The 16,188-nt window shown below is 49.4% G+C and overlaps 2 protein-coding genes and 1 long non-coding RNA gene across 11 annotated transcripts in view; 1 reads left to right on the top strand and 2 right to left on the bottom strand.

Moving 5' to 3' along the window:
- The window catches only part of ASTN2 (astrotactin 2), an 821,613-nt gene that overhangs the window by 612,601 nt on the left and 192,824 nt on the right, over positions 1-16,188 (top strand). The gene's annotated exons all lie outside the window — the stretch shown is intronic.
- Positions 813-12,996, bottom strand: TRIM32 (tripartite motif containing 32). 7 transcript variants are annotated; one of them, XM_028509116.1, is made up of 2 exons: positions 12,874-12,996; positions 813-3,823 (listed from the first exon to the last, which is right to left on the bottom strand). In XM_028509116.1, exon 2 carries the CDS (start codon positions 3,744-3,746, stop codon positions 1,785-1,787), a length of 1,962 nt encoding a protein of 653 aa, XP_028364917.1. In that variant the 5' UTR covers positions 3,747-3,823; positions 12,874-12,996; the 3' UTR covers positions 813-1,784. The 7 variants fall into 7 exon arrangements, with proteins under 7 accessions (XP_028364917.1, XP_028364934.1, XP_028364909.1 ...); XM_028509133.2 differs by having other exon boundaries at positions 12,934-12,984; XM_028509108.2 differs by having other exon boundaries at positions 813-3,826; positions 12,874-12,982.
- On the bottom strand, positions 813-14,827 carry LOC118499788. Its single transcript, XR_004902323.1, has 3 exons — positions 14,814-14,827; positions 7,834-7,838; positions 813-1,085 (listed from the first exon to the last, which is right to left on the bottom strand). It is a non-coding gene; the product is annotated as an uncharacterized LOC118499788 (long non-coding RNA).

The following is a 16,188-nucleotide window of genomic DNA, read 5'->3' as shown; positions in this document are numbered from 1 at the left end:
TATACAATTTTTAATAGCTCAGCTCAGCAAATTGTCTCCATGAAAGCAAGGTAATAGCTCTCAGGCTTACCGTCTGCCCTTGTACCTAAAGAGCAAGAGACTGCTTAGTAAACACCAAAGCTTGAGGAACGTTGTCACAAATTCCCTCGCCCACGTCTGGTCTTAAAAGCATAAGGCTTCTTCCTTTTCTGAGCTGTGATGTAAGGGCGGAGCAGATGGTGGAAGGCTCCGTTTAGAACAGGGTGTGGGGGGCTGCAGACCTTGGGGGCTGGTTCTTTCCACGTGTGTGTGGGAATGAGATTTGGATCATCTTCTCAATTCATTTCATTTCTTTATTTGTTTGATTTCGGGGGTGACAGTGTTCATAAAATCATACAGCTTTGAAGTGAACAACTCAGTAAACCATCGTCTGCACACAGCATCGTGCACTCATCACCCCAGCAAAGTCTCTTTCCCCCCCCATTGTCTCCCCCTTCGCCCACCTCCCCCTATACCCGCCCCCTTCCCTGTGGCTATCAGTGCACTGTTGTCTGTGTCTGTGTGTTCCATATCTCTGTGTGTGTTGTGTGTGTGTGTAGATGTATTTATGGGGTTTTGCTTAATCCCATCATCTTCCTTCATCCGGCCCCCAACACCCCTCCCCTCTGACAGATCTTTAAATAACGGTGCTGTGGGCTGAATTTACAGCTGGGCAGGTCCTTAGTGCTCTCAAAGAATGCAGTGTCAGACATGGAAGCGAAACAGCATGGCACAGTTTATCCATCTCCTCACCTCACAAATCCGATATTTAATTAAAAGACGAATGCCAGAGATGAAGAAACAGGTTATCAATTATTTAATGCTTGAGAGAGGAACGGAAAACCAGAAACAAAGTGCTGTACACTCACTTGAGGAAAATACAGAGTAAGGACCCAACGATTCCGTTTCACTACGGAAATGAGGTGTGGCCCCTCCCCACCTTGCTGGTGCCAGCAAGTCCCACAGACAACGCTCAGCACAGGTCGGCGGGGACAGGTGGGATGGGAAACGGTGAGCTCCAGAGACTATCCAAGAGTGTCTGCTGTGACTGCATTGGCATTTCTGATCTGGCGTAACTCCAATCTGTACGATCCTTTAAAGGGCAAGCACCTTCCAGACTAAGGCCTTCAACACCAACCAACGAGGGTCAATCCATTCTGTCACATCTGCAATTAGAGACCACCCAGAGATGGCAGGAAACACCTTGGTGGCACTAAGCAAAATGAGCTTTAACACTGGTAAAGGCGGTCAGACCTGAGACCCCACGCCACAAGGATACAAGGTCTGAAGTGTCACGGAGAGTTGGAGCAGACCCCACTGGAGCATGCACCCTGAGTGCAGCAGAGTTGAGGAGAAAGCGTCACGGATGAAATGCACTGAAATAGGAGGGAAATGGTGGGCCAGGGCCTTCAAATCCAAAAAAGAGTCAACAAGGGTGCATTCAATACAAGGGCAGGTTTCAACTACAGGGCAACGGCTCTCTACTGAGGCCTTGGAAGTACCTAAGTTCTCATCAGACTTCAGCTAACCCCGTCATGGGTCCTGTTTGAGGCAATGCATCTGATGAAGCTCTAAGTCTTGGGGGGGGGGGGGGAGAAGGCAAATAAAAACAAAACCTAAAATACCTTCTAAAAGTCTAGGACTAGCCAGCTGGAATGAGGACGTAGGCCAGGCCTACTCCACAGTACTACCACCTATGATGATTAGCAACCGAGGAATAAGGGAAGGGAGGCTGGGGCACGGAAGAAACTTGTATTTCTCATTCCCTAGGGGGTGGAATACCTTCTCAGGTGGTAGGTGTAAATCTTGATGCAATGATCCCAACAGTCTAAGACCAGCAGCTGCCCCTTAGGAGTGAGGGCAATGTCCACTGGACAGGTAAGCCCCTCTCGAATAAGGACGCTAAAACCCCCACCCTTAGGAAAGTGGAGAATTTCTTTGCGACTACTGTCAGCCACGATGAGATCGCCACGGGCATCCACACACATGCCAGCGATGCAGCGGAAGTCCTCATTCTCTGAGAAGAAGTGGCTAATCTGGCGGCCCAGCTGCCCGTCAGAGCTCACGGAGCCAATGGAGAAGCCACCCTCCAGGTGGTGCTCATTCTGACGATTCTCCAAATTGAGGCCCAAGCCCTGGGTGAAGTAGACGGTGCCCTCGGCGTCACAGGTGACAAATTTGGGGCGTACGGCACTGCAGAGGCAGCTGTATTTGACCACCCCTGCTCCTCGGTCAACGGTGAAGCACCAGAGCTTCCCACCTTCCACATCAGTCACCACGAACTGGCCGGACGGAAGGGCTGTGATGCCCCAGGGTTTGCTTAGCTGGCTCCTGTGACATGCCACGCAGTGGCCATCCAAGGTGTATACCTTGAAGGAGTTGTCATAGCTGTCAGTCACACCAATCAGCCCGTGGCAGTTCATGGCCACCGAGAGAGGAGTGAGATTGGGCAGATCAGCCCCAAGGAAGCTCAGCACAAAGCTATCGATGCCACTGGGGCTGCGGCGGATCTCTTTCAGGAAGCCTTTGCGGGTGAAGACTTGGATACGGTAGTTGCCGCGGTCGGCCACCAGCACCTCACCTTGACTGGTCACGTAGAGACTGACTGGCAGGTTGAACATGCCTGGAGTGCTGCCCTTGGCACCCATCTTCTTGAGAAAGAGACACTGCTGAATACTGGAGGCCGCCTCGGACCCCCGCTGCTTAGCAGGTGAGGCCCTGGGGCTGGCACCCGCTTCCTCGGGGCTCACGTCCATCTCTCTAAATGTAACAGAGGTGGAGGCTGCAGAGGCTGCAGCCTCCATGGCCCAGGAATCCTCCATGTTGACTGTCCGGGGCTTCTTAACAGCCTGCCCAATTTGGAGGGGGCCCACGTGGCCCACCTTGAGGAGCTCCACGTCCTGCAGGGTAAGCTCTCGGGGCAGGTTGGCAGTGAGCTCTGGCTCCTCCTCGTCAGCTGTCTCCTCCAGCAGAGCCACATCTGCCTGCTTGATCTTGGCCAGGAAGTAGTCACAGCGCGACACAGCCTGCACCTCCGCAATGTTGAGCAGGTAACTCTGCTCCTCCACCGCCTGACTGTTGCACTTCTCAGCCTCGGCCAAAGAGCCTGTGAAGAACTTCCGAGAGCGAGCCAGCTCTTCCTGGACCCTGCGCTCCTCGTGCCCGTACTCCTGGAGGACGGCTTTGTACCGTGCCTGAAGGTCCTTGGACACGGCATCCAAGGCTACCTTCCGCCGCTGCAGCTCCCTCACAAGTTCACGCAGATGGGCCAACTTCTCGGCAAAGTCCCGGCGCCGCTCCTCCGCTGCCTCTTTCACGGGGAGTGTGCAGTGGCCAGGAGGCTGGTGGTCTGCCTCCCGGCAGGGCTCACACAGCACCACGCCGCAGGTCCGGCAGAACTGCCGGGGTAACCGCCGCCCGCAGGACCGGCACAAGAGCAGCCCCACGGCCTCACTGAGCCCGGCCGTGTCAATGATCTTCAGCACCGTCAGGTTGTCCGTCAGCTGCGTCAGGCTGGTGATGCGGGTGATCTTGCTGCAAAACGGACAGCGGACGCCGTTGATGCTGCTGGCCAGCAGCTTCTCCAGGCACTGACGGCAGATGGTATGGCCGCAGTGCAGCAGCTTGGGCCGCAGCTGCTCCTCTGTGAAGGACTCCATGCAGATGGGGCATTCCAGCACTTCCCGGAGGGCATCCAGGTTCAGGTGAGAAGCGGCTGCCGCGGCCATCGCTCTTCCTGAGAAGGGTCCCGCTAGCACAGCCCGGAACTGAAGAGCTTACCAGTCATGCTCCAGAAGGTCGAACGCTGCTAAGGAGAAAAAGAAGCCATTATTCCACTGCCTGTACGAATTAACTCACTCAAGAAACAGAGAATAGCTACTGTCACGCGTGCAGTCAGTCCTTCACTTATTTAGCAAATATCTATCGAGGTCCACTCTGTGTTGCATGATGGTGACACACAGGGAAACAAAACAGATGAGGCGTCCATCCCACAGTGATAAAATGCAGGATCTGGAGTCTCTGACACACAGGTGTGCGGCCTGAAGGAAGTAACCTAAGCTTCCCAAAGCTCAGTTTCCCCATCACCCATTTATAAGATGGAACAATAATGCTGCCTACTTTATACAGTCCTGGGAGGGTTACATACCACAACGAATGTGGTGCACTTAGTATCGCACCTGACAAGCGGTACCTTGATACGTGCTGGTGATCATCTTTACATTTTGTCTGCAACTCATGATTGCTATTAGCAGCAAAGCACAGAAAAATGATGCGCAGAGAAGGATTACATGCACATTTCTGCCAGAGCACAGTGGGTGGAGTGACGGACCCAACCTGGAGGAGACGGGGGAGGCTGCCCCAAAGCTGTGACCCTCCTGAGACGTGTCATGAAATGAGCAAGGCAGCGGGGGACAAAAGCGGGGAAGGCTTTTTTGTGTGTTATGTAGAGTTTATCGTGTCACGTTTGGGGACCTAGGAATCACCCAGAGAAAGAGAAAATTAGGATGATTAGCAAAAATATTCAATCAGAAAAATACATGTAGTTTCCATTCATCTGGCCTCCTGACTACTCAGCTTTCCAACCATCGAAGTAAGACTAGGCACCATGCACTGCACTAGATACTGAGGTTTTCAGAATACAAGTTTTGTCCTTCAGATGCTCGAACTTCAGGATAGGAGACGAAAATATAGGTAATAATAATCAGAGCAGAAAATGGTATCAAAATGAGGTATAAAGTAAGGTTGATGGAGGCTCAGAGGAATTCAGTCCAATTGGAAGGGACAGGGGACTTTTCTGAGGGGAGGTGGCATCTGATAGGGATGTGGAAGGATGCACAGACATGTGGAGATGGGGAAAGGAGCTCCAGGTAAAGGGCACAGTGTTAAGGAAGGTTAGAGAGCACGGGAAAGGACAGAACTTCAGTAAATTAGAAAGAGAACAGAGAACACACAGCTGTTCTGGGTCTGTTTCTTCATCTGTCCTTGTAAGGTTAAGGCAAGTCAAGCATTAAGTGAGGTAATAATATATGTAGTATATAAAAAAAAGGCTAAGACAAGACTTAGCACCAAAAAGGTCTTAAATAAATTTGTTTTCTTTCCTCTCATCCTTAGGTTAAAATTATGGGAGAACAGAGCGTTTATACTAACTGGTTTGGGAATTGGGGAATGATTACAAGAAGTCCTCATAGCCAAAAGGAGCCCTTTGAACTTCATTTTGATGGGTATAGTGAAGCAATGCATGTTTTAGAGTGGGGAACTGATATGTGCAAAGTTCAAGTGGAGCCAGGGAAAGGGTTGAAAAACTAGTTTGGAAGCTATTGCAAAGTGCCTGGTGGAAGTACTGGGGAGCTGGAAGTAGTAAGCAGGTGGTGGAAATGGAGAGAAGATGCATTTGAGCAATATTGTAGAAGTACAATCACTGAGATTTATAAACTGAGTGGATTAGGGTGGGGAGGTGGTGGAGCTATGAGAACCACAGACTCAAGCTCAGATGACTTTAAATATGGTCATGCTTTATCGAGACAACTTATTTTAGGCTTGGAACACCCCCTGCTTCACACTGTACATGCCATGAATACTCCCACCCTCCTCAAGCCACATATGCTCATGAAGTAGAACCACACAATCGCAGTGCTCTGCAGCCTTATGTCATTGTCACTTTATATCCCAAAATAAAACGACTAGATTTGGCAAGGTGAGGCACACAGGTAAATTCACCTCTGCTTAAATGCAAATCCGACAGCGGCATTGGTGCAGTCTCATGCTGTGCAGATGGTCAACCATCATGGAGAAGGAGGAGGTGAAGGGCAAGTCCACTCGGTTTTAAGGACAATGCAGTAAGCTGAAGAAAGCTTTGCAAATGTCATAAACTCTTTTTCCAGGCACACAGAAGGGGAGTCGATGCAGAGATACACGTTACAAAATCCCCTACAGTTAGCTTTGGATTGCAATCTGACAGATGCACGATTTAGTGAACGTCATTCCCACCTCCCTGAAATCTAGTTCTTTTTTACTGGAGGAAACAGTATACATCTAGTACCTACTGTGTGCCAGATACTATGATCAATGCTTCACAGAGTCCCATTAATCCCCAGAATGGCCCTCGGAAGTAAGCACCGGTATTCTGTTGTACAGAGGAGCAAACCAAGGCTCAGGAAAACTGGCTCAAGGTCACAAAGCTCAGACGTGGTGCAACCCTGCCCAACAGACATTTCCAACTTTGCTTAACCCAACGCTACTTCAAGCTGTATTTTTTAACTGTCATGTAGCCCTTCGTAACAAATGTTCTCTAGACTGTACTCTGGGAAATGCAGCCGTATAGCATATATTTTTCTCCACAAAGAAAAAGGAACAATATTATGAGATTTAGCTGCTATTGCGTGCTTCATAAGCTGAGTGACCGACTCCCGCACAGCAGCGTGACAACCTGTCACGACTCAAATCCATACCTCAAGGAAATAACATATTACCGCATATCATGTACCTGTAAGGTCTCAGGTAAATATCTGGAACTATGAACGCTGAATTCTGAAATGCCACGAGTCTGGGGACAACAGTATAGAAAAACTGACCGAAACCTAAACTCAGGATCCACACAAACCTCAGGTCTAAACCAGTGAAACAGCTTCGGTCCTCCCAGTATCTGGGACAGCAGGCTGAGGGCCACATTCGGTGTTTGGATGCAGAGCATGCTACCTTCCACAGCACAGGGACATCTGTGCTTCCCAGAGCTGGCACTACGGATCAGCTAATTAAACAAGTCTGCCAACTTGTAAAAATACCAACAAATTCTTTCCCTGGGCTGCGGGAATATCGTATCATTTCCTTCAGTCATCCTGCCTCCCAGGCTAAGGTATCCACTTTAGAAAATGTACTTACTCTGCCCACATCCACACTTGAGGTCGTCTCAGCTGCCCGCACCTTCCCTGGGCTCGGCGGCGGAGACAACATCCAGGACTCCTTCCCCGGAGCCTGCGTGCTTTGCCAAGGAAACGTGAGTTCCCGTCACTAAAGCATCAGGCATGGGGGCAGCCTCCCTCAGACCTGAAAGCAGTCTGAACCATGCCTCCCAGTCACTTCTGTGACCTGTGGGGGCAGGATCCTGGCCGCACTGAAGCTAGGTGAGAGAAGGACATGGCTGCTCTCCTCCAGGAGGGCACAGCTGGTCATTGTGGTTCATACCGAGAGTGATTCAGATGGAAAACTCCACTCAAACTTGGTTTCCCTGAAAAGACGAGACAGGTGAAAGAGCCTGTCTTACCATCCCAGGTCTTTAAGTTAGCCGCCCATTTTCTGCCAGCAATAAAATCTAAAACCAATCAAAATGAACCCCCAACATGTCATCTGTAATACTGGCTGCCTTCATGAAACTTCCAACATTTCCTCTTCGCTATGTACTGTCGGCTTCTGACGCCTCCCCTTGCCTCTGTGTACCCCACCCTTTTGACCTCACGGCCAGCACTGCACATCCTAGATGACGGGAGCCCAGCTCTTCAGCTCCAGATGAAAACCTGCCCCTTAACATGTGTTTGCTACAGCTGCCCTGAGTTAGGAAAACGTTATGGTCAAAGCTTAGCCCGATCTAGCCACTTCTGGCACCATCGGGCTTTGCCCAGCCCGTGACATAAATAGCCAGAGTAGCAGACAGACCAGGGACCACATCAGCACTGTCATCTACAAGTTGTGGGACAGTAGACAGGTTATTCAGCTCCACTAAAAGTGTTTTCTAATTTTATAAAAAAGTTACTATGACAACTAGGGATAATGCACATAAAAGTGCTTAGCCTGGAAACTGGCAGGTATGCAATGAAAGACTGTTACTGAAATTATGATAAATGGCAACCAGGAAGAGCGTTAACTAATAATAGCTAGTACTGGCATAACAAGACCTTCAGTTTACAAACTGCATTTTGAAAGGATGAAGACTCCTTGCTCTCCCGGCACAGAAAGATTAAGCTCGGAAGGAATCTGGTTGAGGACACCAAAGAGGCATGCTAGAAACTTCCAGGCGAATAAATCCAAAACTTCTCTTGCTTAGAAAACAAGCTGCCGCAGCTCAGTCTTACAGGGACCCAATTTTGAATGCTATAATGAGTAGTGATCTCAAAGAGTACGAGAGACGAGTAAACTGAGAACAGGGGACAGAAATCAGGGCCTCGTTAATCACATGGCAGGACCGGGAACAGTGGGCTTAGGAGTCATGCTTTCTAGGTTGGAATCCCAGCTGTACCACTTACCGTGGAGCCCTGGGCAGGTTCCCTAACCTCTCCAGTTCTCAGTTCACCTAAGAAAAAGGGGCTTCAAAATAGTATTTTCATCACAAGGGCCTTGTAAACATTAAATGAGATTGTATCTATAGAGTGCTTAGGGCAATACCAAGCAAAGTGTACAATTAATTGTGCAGTAAATGATAGTTGTTTAGCGGCAGCAGCGGCGGCCACCACGCAGCCAATAAGAAGCAAATAGGCCCTTTTCAACAGGCAGACCATACCCAAGACGTCAGAAACGCACATGTCAAAAATAAACATTCTGAGCCTTCCTTGGAGATTGTTTTACCTGATCTCAGAATAAAAGGACTAGAGATGACCTCAGGTTTCAAATCTCCATCCAATGCTTGCATTCCCACCAAGGGGCAGTTTTTGAGATGTCTCTATTCCCTATACTATCAGCCCCTTGTGGGGGGGGGGGGGGTTAAGCTATGAGCAAAACTGGAGAATTTTGGTAATGAAATAAAACTTTACTGAGTACCCACTATGAGTTAAGCCCCATGAAAACACTGGTGACATAATTTCGAGCAGAAACAGACTTCAACAGAGGTCCTCACCTAAAAACCAGAAGACAGGTACACTGCCCTGGTTTGACTGGGTTTTTTGTAAGGTTCATTGATCATATTTCCTTTCATGAGAGCTTCCTAAACTGCATTTGTTCCTTCTGCATTTGAACGGAATGCTAGTCAAGTGCAGAACCGTCTCCAGGCCACCAATGGGCACTCTCTGGGAGTGGCGAGCAGGGCCGATGTTAAAGACGGCGGTGAGGACCCCACCTGACACCCTGTCCCGTGTAGAAGAGGATTCTGAAGTTTACTGAGGGCACTTAAGGCACCTTGCAAACAGCGGGGATACACTCGACAAGTAGGGAAACACAGGACTGATCTCAAAGCTCTATCAGTCTGGGACACACGAAACCCCAGAAGAAAATGCTTGTGGGAAAGGAAGCTTTAGCTAAAATATGTCAATGACAGGTTCAATCAATAATAGTTTGCTAGAAAAATGCTTGCTTGTTCTCTTTCTCTAAAACGGACGAACCTACAAAGGTGCCTTGGCATCTCCCACACACGTGTGGGTAATGATCAGTGCTGCCAATGTGACTCCGAGACTGCAGGACAAGGGGAAAAGCAATGGTCTTTTCTCAGGGGACCCCCAACTCATCTTGACCCACTCGACTTTCCGTCAGTTCCTTTCTCTGCCTATGACACACGGTAATTGAATCCTGAAATTCTGATGAACGGTTCAGGAAGCAGATCCTGGGAAAGGCACAAGAGGGGATGGGAGTTCGGGGAGCCTGGTGCTGGACGACTCAGAGTCACTGAAATGTGGTGAAGCAACACTCAGCATTCCTTTCCTTCCTCTCATAATTGCAACCTCTCGTAAAATGACCATTTTTTGAATGCCAGGCACCTTTTACCCGTATCTCTTATTTTCACAATAACTATTTGAAGTATGTGTTACTCCTCTTTATAAATAAAGGAAACCAAGGCTCAGAGACAAGCAATCTGCCCAAGGTCTCAAAGCTGATAAACAATAGAACTGAAGTTCAAATCCAAGTATGTCCACTCCCAGCCATAAAACCACATCATCTCAAAAGATGTCACAGCTCCTGAGCTTAGTAGGCTTTGGGCAGTGTGGCTGAGAGGCAGGTGAGCTGTGCCTGGGAATGACTTTGAATCTGATTGTTTGACCAGAGGCGCACTGGGGGGGAAGTGCCGCAGAGGCGGCATCATAGCAGTGTGCACGGACAGGGATGCGCTCAAGGGTCTTATAAATTTCTGACTACCAGCTGCTCACCAGACATAAGCATGTGGGTTCTGTAGTGTTGGAAAAGCCCATTGTAATAAAATGAGTGAAATGTAACTTAGGGGTCGGGCAGAACCGGGCATGCCTCCCTGCTTTGCCATTCACTATTTAGCCTCAGTGAATCATTCCACCTAATACTTTTCTCATCTGTGAAATGGGGAATAACACCTGGATTATTGGCCAGGTAACTGACAGGATTGACAGAAATGATGCATATAAATAAGCATGCAAGATCGCAGCTGATCAGGGCAAACACGTGCCCAAGATCAATTAGCAGCAGAGGAAGGATTCCAGACCTCCAGCCTCTGATTCCCAGGCTGATTCAGCTTCCATTACATATCGTCCTTAAGGGTGTGTGTAAATATTCCGGCTAAGTCTAAGGGTGCGTATGAATATTCCAGCCCAGTCTCTTGCCTTCTGATCCAGTTCTACAATGTTTCTGAACTGGCTTCAGCAATGCTCTAGCTAGTCCTGGAGCCGAAACAACAAATGCTGCTATTCTGTCCCAGGGGAAAGAAGCCAAAAGATAAAAGAGATCATTCAGGACAATAATTATGACTGTCTTCAGCCTCAGTCCATTCCGTGAGGTATTTTTTCCGCCAGTGACGTCCATACCTCACCTTCTCGTCGCTCCCACTTCACCCAGTCTGCTAACCTAAAGCTCCTTCCCTTATCTATCCACCAGTCTTGGTCTAAGAGCAAATCAAGAGCAAAGTTCAGGGCTACTTCCTGCCTAATCGGATAGATTATTTGATATTCAGCAATACTCACTGGGAAATCCTTTCATTAGAGGGGTATCAGCTCAGATAATAAGACCGAGCAGGCCCAGCAAGGATAAAGCAAGGAAAGGAGGAATATACGGGGTTTCAGAGATCTGAGTAGGAAGGAACCCGGCCCTGCCACCCTAGCTGTGGGAGCCTGAGACAAGTCACTCCTTATGTCTCCGTTTCCCTGTGAGTAACACTGGATACAGTAGAGCCTACTTAGTAGGGCCGTTAAGAAAACTAAGTCAGCATCAAGATCACCAAGTCAGGAATGGAAAGAGCTAGGATTTGAGTCCAAGGCACCCCACTCTACAGCAGGGTTCCTCAACTTTGGCACTGTCGACACTGGGACAGGCCACTCTTTATTGTGGGGGCTGTGCAGTGCGCTGAAGGATGTTTAACCGCATCCTTGGTGTCTACCCACCAGAGGCCAGTGGTACCCCACACCCCAGCTCTGACAACCAAAAATGTCTCCAGGTTGCCGAGTGCCCCCAGGGGGATAACGGCGCCCTGCTTAGGAACCACTGCTCCAGAACTTGGCACAGGACCAAATGCTCCATACGTATGAGTTCCCCTTGTCTCTCTCCCAGCCCAAACCCTTCATCCACAGAGCCGCCGCCTCTCTGAGCTGTAATGGACTTTATATAGGATTAATTCAACCTACTTACTTAACCGACGAGGAAAATAGGGCCTGAGATCATGTTCCACTCATCCCCTGGAGGTCTCACATACCATCTGCTATCTCCGCTTGGAGGGACAGGCAAACGAAGCTTAGGTAGATGACCTTCAACAGTTTCCTGCTTCATCCCCACCTTGGACCACTGTCTTCTCCCCTTAGTCCTACCAGTTTCAGCAGCCCTGGTTTCACAGGGATCATGAAAGGGGGTGTTTGATTAACGAGTGAGGGAGAGTCAACCTCTCACAGAGAAAGTCAGGCTCCTTCAGGATTTAGAATCTGTTGCTGAACCCCCTGAATGCTTCACGCACTCATGGTTTCATACATCACTTCTAGGTCCTGGAGTCCCCAGAATCCTCTTTGTTTCCCCCGCAGACTTAAACGCCTTTAGCAACCCATGACACCAACTCACACATCTATTCAGAGTACTTTAATTCTATAGCCCAGTTATGACATCCCCCACACCTCCATTCAATCCACCCCAAATCCAGTTGCCAACCCTCTTACAGTACGGAGCTCAAGTCTTTAGGGCTCCATATTGCAACCCTCACCAATTCTTCGCTCACACGCCCCAAGTCCCTGACACAGATCCTTTCATCTGTTTCTGAATCTGTGCGGCCTTCGACCCTGCATTCCAGTTTAACACCCCAGTCCCACGGCTCAGATTTCTCCCCTCCTTTAATCCCATCCCCCAGTCCATCAGGCACTGTGCCACCCTCAAACCTTGTGTCTTCTTCTGTACCCACCCCCACCCATCCATGTGTTGTCCTCCAACCTTCACCAGCTCCCTTCTTGCAAATGAGGTACCCCTTCCCACTGATTCCTCCAAGAACTCGTCCCCCTCAGTTTTCCCCAGATCCCATCTAGAAAATGCTTTCTCCTTACCAGTTAGCATAGTCTCTAACCCTGCTTCCTCTTATGCCAGATCTTGCAGCCCCAGAATCTTAGCGCCCCAGATACTCTTAAATCTCCTTAGACTCTGCACCCGAAATGTCATCAGGACTCCCAGATTTCCTTCGTATTCCCGAAATCCTGCTGCACCCTGACCCCTCAAAGGCCTGCATATCCCCTCCCATCTCCCAGATGCTGCACCGCGTCTCTCCTTGGAACCCCCACATTACCGCATACCTCCCAACGTGATGCATCGCAAAGCTTCTCAGAGCCACCTGCTCCCCGCCCAGAGAAGCACGTCCTCCGAGCTCCTCGGTCCCATCGAGTCCCTCGCTTGCCGGCCCCCTGACGGCCCCACCCCCACCCTGGTCCTGCCCCTCCGATCCGGTCCCATACCCTGCCATTCAGGCGTGAGACGGCCGCTACACAGCCTCCACACCCTGCCGCTCACCCGTGGCCCGTGACTCCAGCGGTGGTCCCTGGTCCCCAGACCCTCCTTCCCGCCCCCTACCTGACCGCCAGCGGCTCCAACGCGTCAACTGCCTCCAGCCCACCCACCCGCTGCCCTCTGCGCACGCGCAGCAGCAACCCCCTTAGCCGGCGCCGATTCGCAGAGCCAGCTGTCTCTCACTGGAACCTGCTTCCTGAGGCATGCTGGGGTTTGTAGTCCGTCAGATCTGAGTACTCCGAGCCCCAGCAACCAGGTAGGGGCAAGCTCTCAGCTGAGAGCTGTGGGCCTTGGCAACACCTAACTGAGCTTTATCTCTGTTGTAGTGATAACGAAACTGAGGTGAAAGGGGATTGCCTACGTTCACTCAGAGAGTCGGGAGTTAAACCTTACTCCAATCTGTGTCTTAACCCCTTTGCTAAACCATGACCTCCAGGAGTGGTCCTTAGCAAAGCCATGGCACCTCACAGGATGGCCTGTCTGAACCTCAGCTTTGCATCCTGAGAAATGGGCCGAGGAAAGGGTACAAGTTCCACCCTGGGGCAAGGACAGAACCTGGACTCACTTAGAAAGGTAGTGCTTCTGGACCCCTATTTCTCCCAGAGACATGCGGAAGCCTAAAGACAAGTTTATCTGATGAACAAATTGTAGTTTTGAAGGAGTTTTTTGCCTACTCACTCAGGAGGCACCCTCAGCAGACGTAGTTGTGGGAACAGACTCTGTAGCTCCTGCCCCTGCAGATTGAAGCTACCCAGTTACTCAAACCCAGGTCTAGCTTTGGGGTAGCAGGGAAAGGGTAGGGCCTTCCCAAGTGAGAAGTGGTCTGGCCTACTGGCTGGCTAGGGAAGACTCACGGCACCTTAGTTTGGGGCCAGTTACTGGTTTCTGTAGGTGGCTGTATAGTTTAGCTTAGGAGCAGGAAGGGGTTTGATGTACAATGGACTGGACTTGAAATGCTACCTAGGTGTAGGACCTAGTACAATGACAAAACAACAGACAAAAACAGTAACAAAGATACTCTCTGAGCACTTAGTATCTGGCTGTAGCCGAACACTTCACATGCGCGGCTGACTTAATCCTTGTTAAGACCCTATGAGACCAGCAATTGATGCCCAGGTGATTAAATGACAAAGCCACATGTTCATGAGTATAAAGCCCAGATTGGGAGCCAGTTCTACCTGAGAATCTACCCTCTTAACCTTGTGTAACCTCTCTGCCAACTTCTCTATGTCTAAATGGAAATGAAGTTTGCTATAAGGACTAAAATTATTACTATATAGTGGTTTGCATTTAATTAATGATCAATATATAGATTTAATTAATGGTAAACATATATATTGTAGTTAGCTCTTACAGTCTCTGAGCTGCTGGTCCCAGAAGCCCCAGCTCCCAGAATTTCAGATAGTGGGGGAATCGAGAGGCTGGATTGGTATATTTCATGGTCCCCTTTGAGCAGGCCTGGGGGCTCTGTGTGCCTGGGTTGGCATAGAGCTCCGGGCCTATCTGAGGTGTCAAGGGTAGGCTTGCAGAACCCAGGGCCAGCCAGGGTTTGACCAGACAGGCCAGGAGTGGCCTGAAGAGGGAGCTCAGTCAGGGACTAAAAGGCCCTGGGGCAGGTTTTGCCTGAAATTAGCATAGACAGTGGGGGCAGACAGACCCTTGCAGGGCCAGGAGAGCAGAGGTGCTTGCTGCTTCTACTTTTCTGGGCTCCTGGGAACTCCAAGATGCTCACTGCATGCTCATCCAGCACCAGGACTTGTAATTTGGTGACTTCTCACCAAGCACTTACCTGATTGGGCTTGAATTCTCCACTGCCTTGCGATCTTCACCAGTGGGCTGTGAAATCCCTGAAGCACAACACCCATTTGTTGTCATATCTGTTAGCACAGTACCCAGAGTTGCTGAGTGAGTCAGACTCAGAAATGTGATCTTTGGCAAATCACATTCCCTGTCTGACCTAGACTCATTCTAGCTGCAGAACAGCCCAGTGGGATCAGCTGGGTAAGAGCCAACCATTTTTGGCACACCAGCAAGATACCGGGTACCTCACAGATATTGTCACAAGTCAGAATTAATCCCCTCAACAAAGATTTAAATAGAAATCCGTAGCTCCATCTTACAAAAAGGCCGCTGAGGTTCGGCAAGATTAACTAGCTTACTTGCAGCTGCCTCCCCGGGAAGTGCAGGGCTGGGGTACAAACCCAGGCCAGCCAGGCCCATGGCATGCTCTGGACCACCACCTAAAGACTACGTGCATTTTTTAACACCAGCTCTCCTTTTCTGGGAGGAAGCTTTGCTGGTAAGACTCAAAAGAGAGAAGAGATGACACTGCTTAGGAACTCAAGGAATCCAGGTCAAATCACAGCTGGCATGACCACAGGGCACGATCCTGCCAAGGCAAAGGCACTCAGATGACCTATTGTGAGCAGCGTCACCAGAGAACAGCCCTGATTGTCCTCTGCCCTGGGTTTCTGCCATGTTGGAGACTCAGTGTGGCCTGTGTCACCAGAATGGCAAGCAGCCACTCTGGACAGGGGCCTGGGGTACTTCTGCCAGCCCTCGTGTCAGGTGGGGGAGAAGGGGAGTTGCTGTCAAATGTTTTCTCCCCGGCCATGAGACCTTACTTATACCCTCTCCTCAGACCAGTTGGGGAGTTTGCACCCTGTTTGTTCCCTAAAACACAGTTACCAGCCCAAAGTCTCAGGTCAGGACTGGTGATATTTTTATACTGACGTGACCCCACCATCACAGAGAGGAGCTAATGGTTCTCCTGATAGTCTGGGGATGCAGTTCAAGCATGCCTTTACACAATAATAACAACAATGACGGGTCTTTCTGACAGCTCTTTCTTTTCTCGTAAAAAATACTGTGTTTGACTATCTTTTTTAATATTCAAATTACTTACCACTTCATTACTATACTGACTGCAAAAATCTCACAGTGAAATACACACCCAAGGAAAACGCACTCATTTTAATTGTGTGACTTTGCATACCCTGGTACAATGTTAGCATTCCTCATGCACAGAAACATTTTAAAAATGTTCTTTGTGGAGCACTTTAAATACAAATGTACCTTAAAGATACAGTGGTTCCAGTTGCAGATCTCTGCACTAAAGCGAGTACCAGGACAAAGCAAGCCACAAGAATTTTTTGGCTTCCCACCTAGTCTATTAAGGGTACAATAGCATCATCTAAAAACATGTGTATACCTCAATTAAAAAATACTTCATTACAAAAAGTGCTAACCATCATCTAAGCCTCCAGTAAGTCATTATTACAATAGTAACATCAAAGATCATGATCACAGGTCATCATA

The sequence above is a fragment of the Phyllostomus discolor genome, chromosome 3, assembly GCF_004126475.2.
Source record: "Phyllostomus discolor isolate MPI-MPIP mPhyDis1 chromosome 3, mPhyDis1.pri.v3, whole genome shotgun sequence".
In the NCBI taxonomy this organism is placed as follows: Eukaryota; Metazoa; Chordata; class Mammalia; order Chiroptera; family Phyllostomidae; genus Phyllostomus; species Phyllostomus discolor.
The sequence above is the reverse complement of the archived record's forward strand: the minus strand, read 5'-3'. Positions and strand labels throughout refer to the sequence as shown.

Coding starts and splice junctions, on each gene's coding strand:
- TRIM32 (XM_028509116.1), bottom strand. CDS start 3,746: ATGGCCGCGGCAGCCGCTTCTCACCTGAACCTGGATGCCCTCCGGGAA.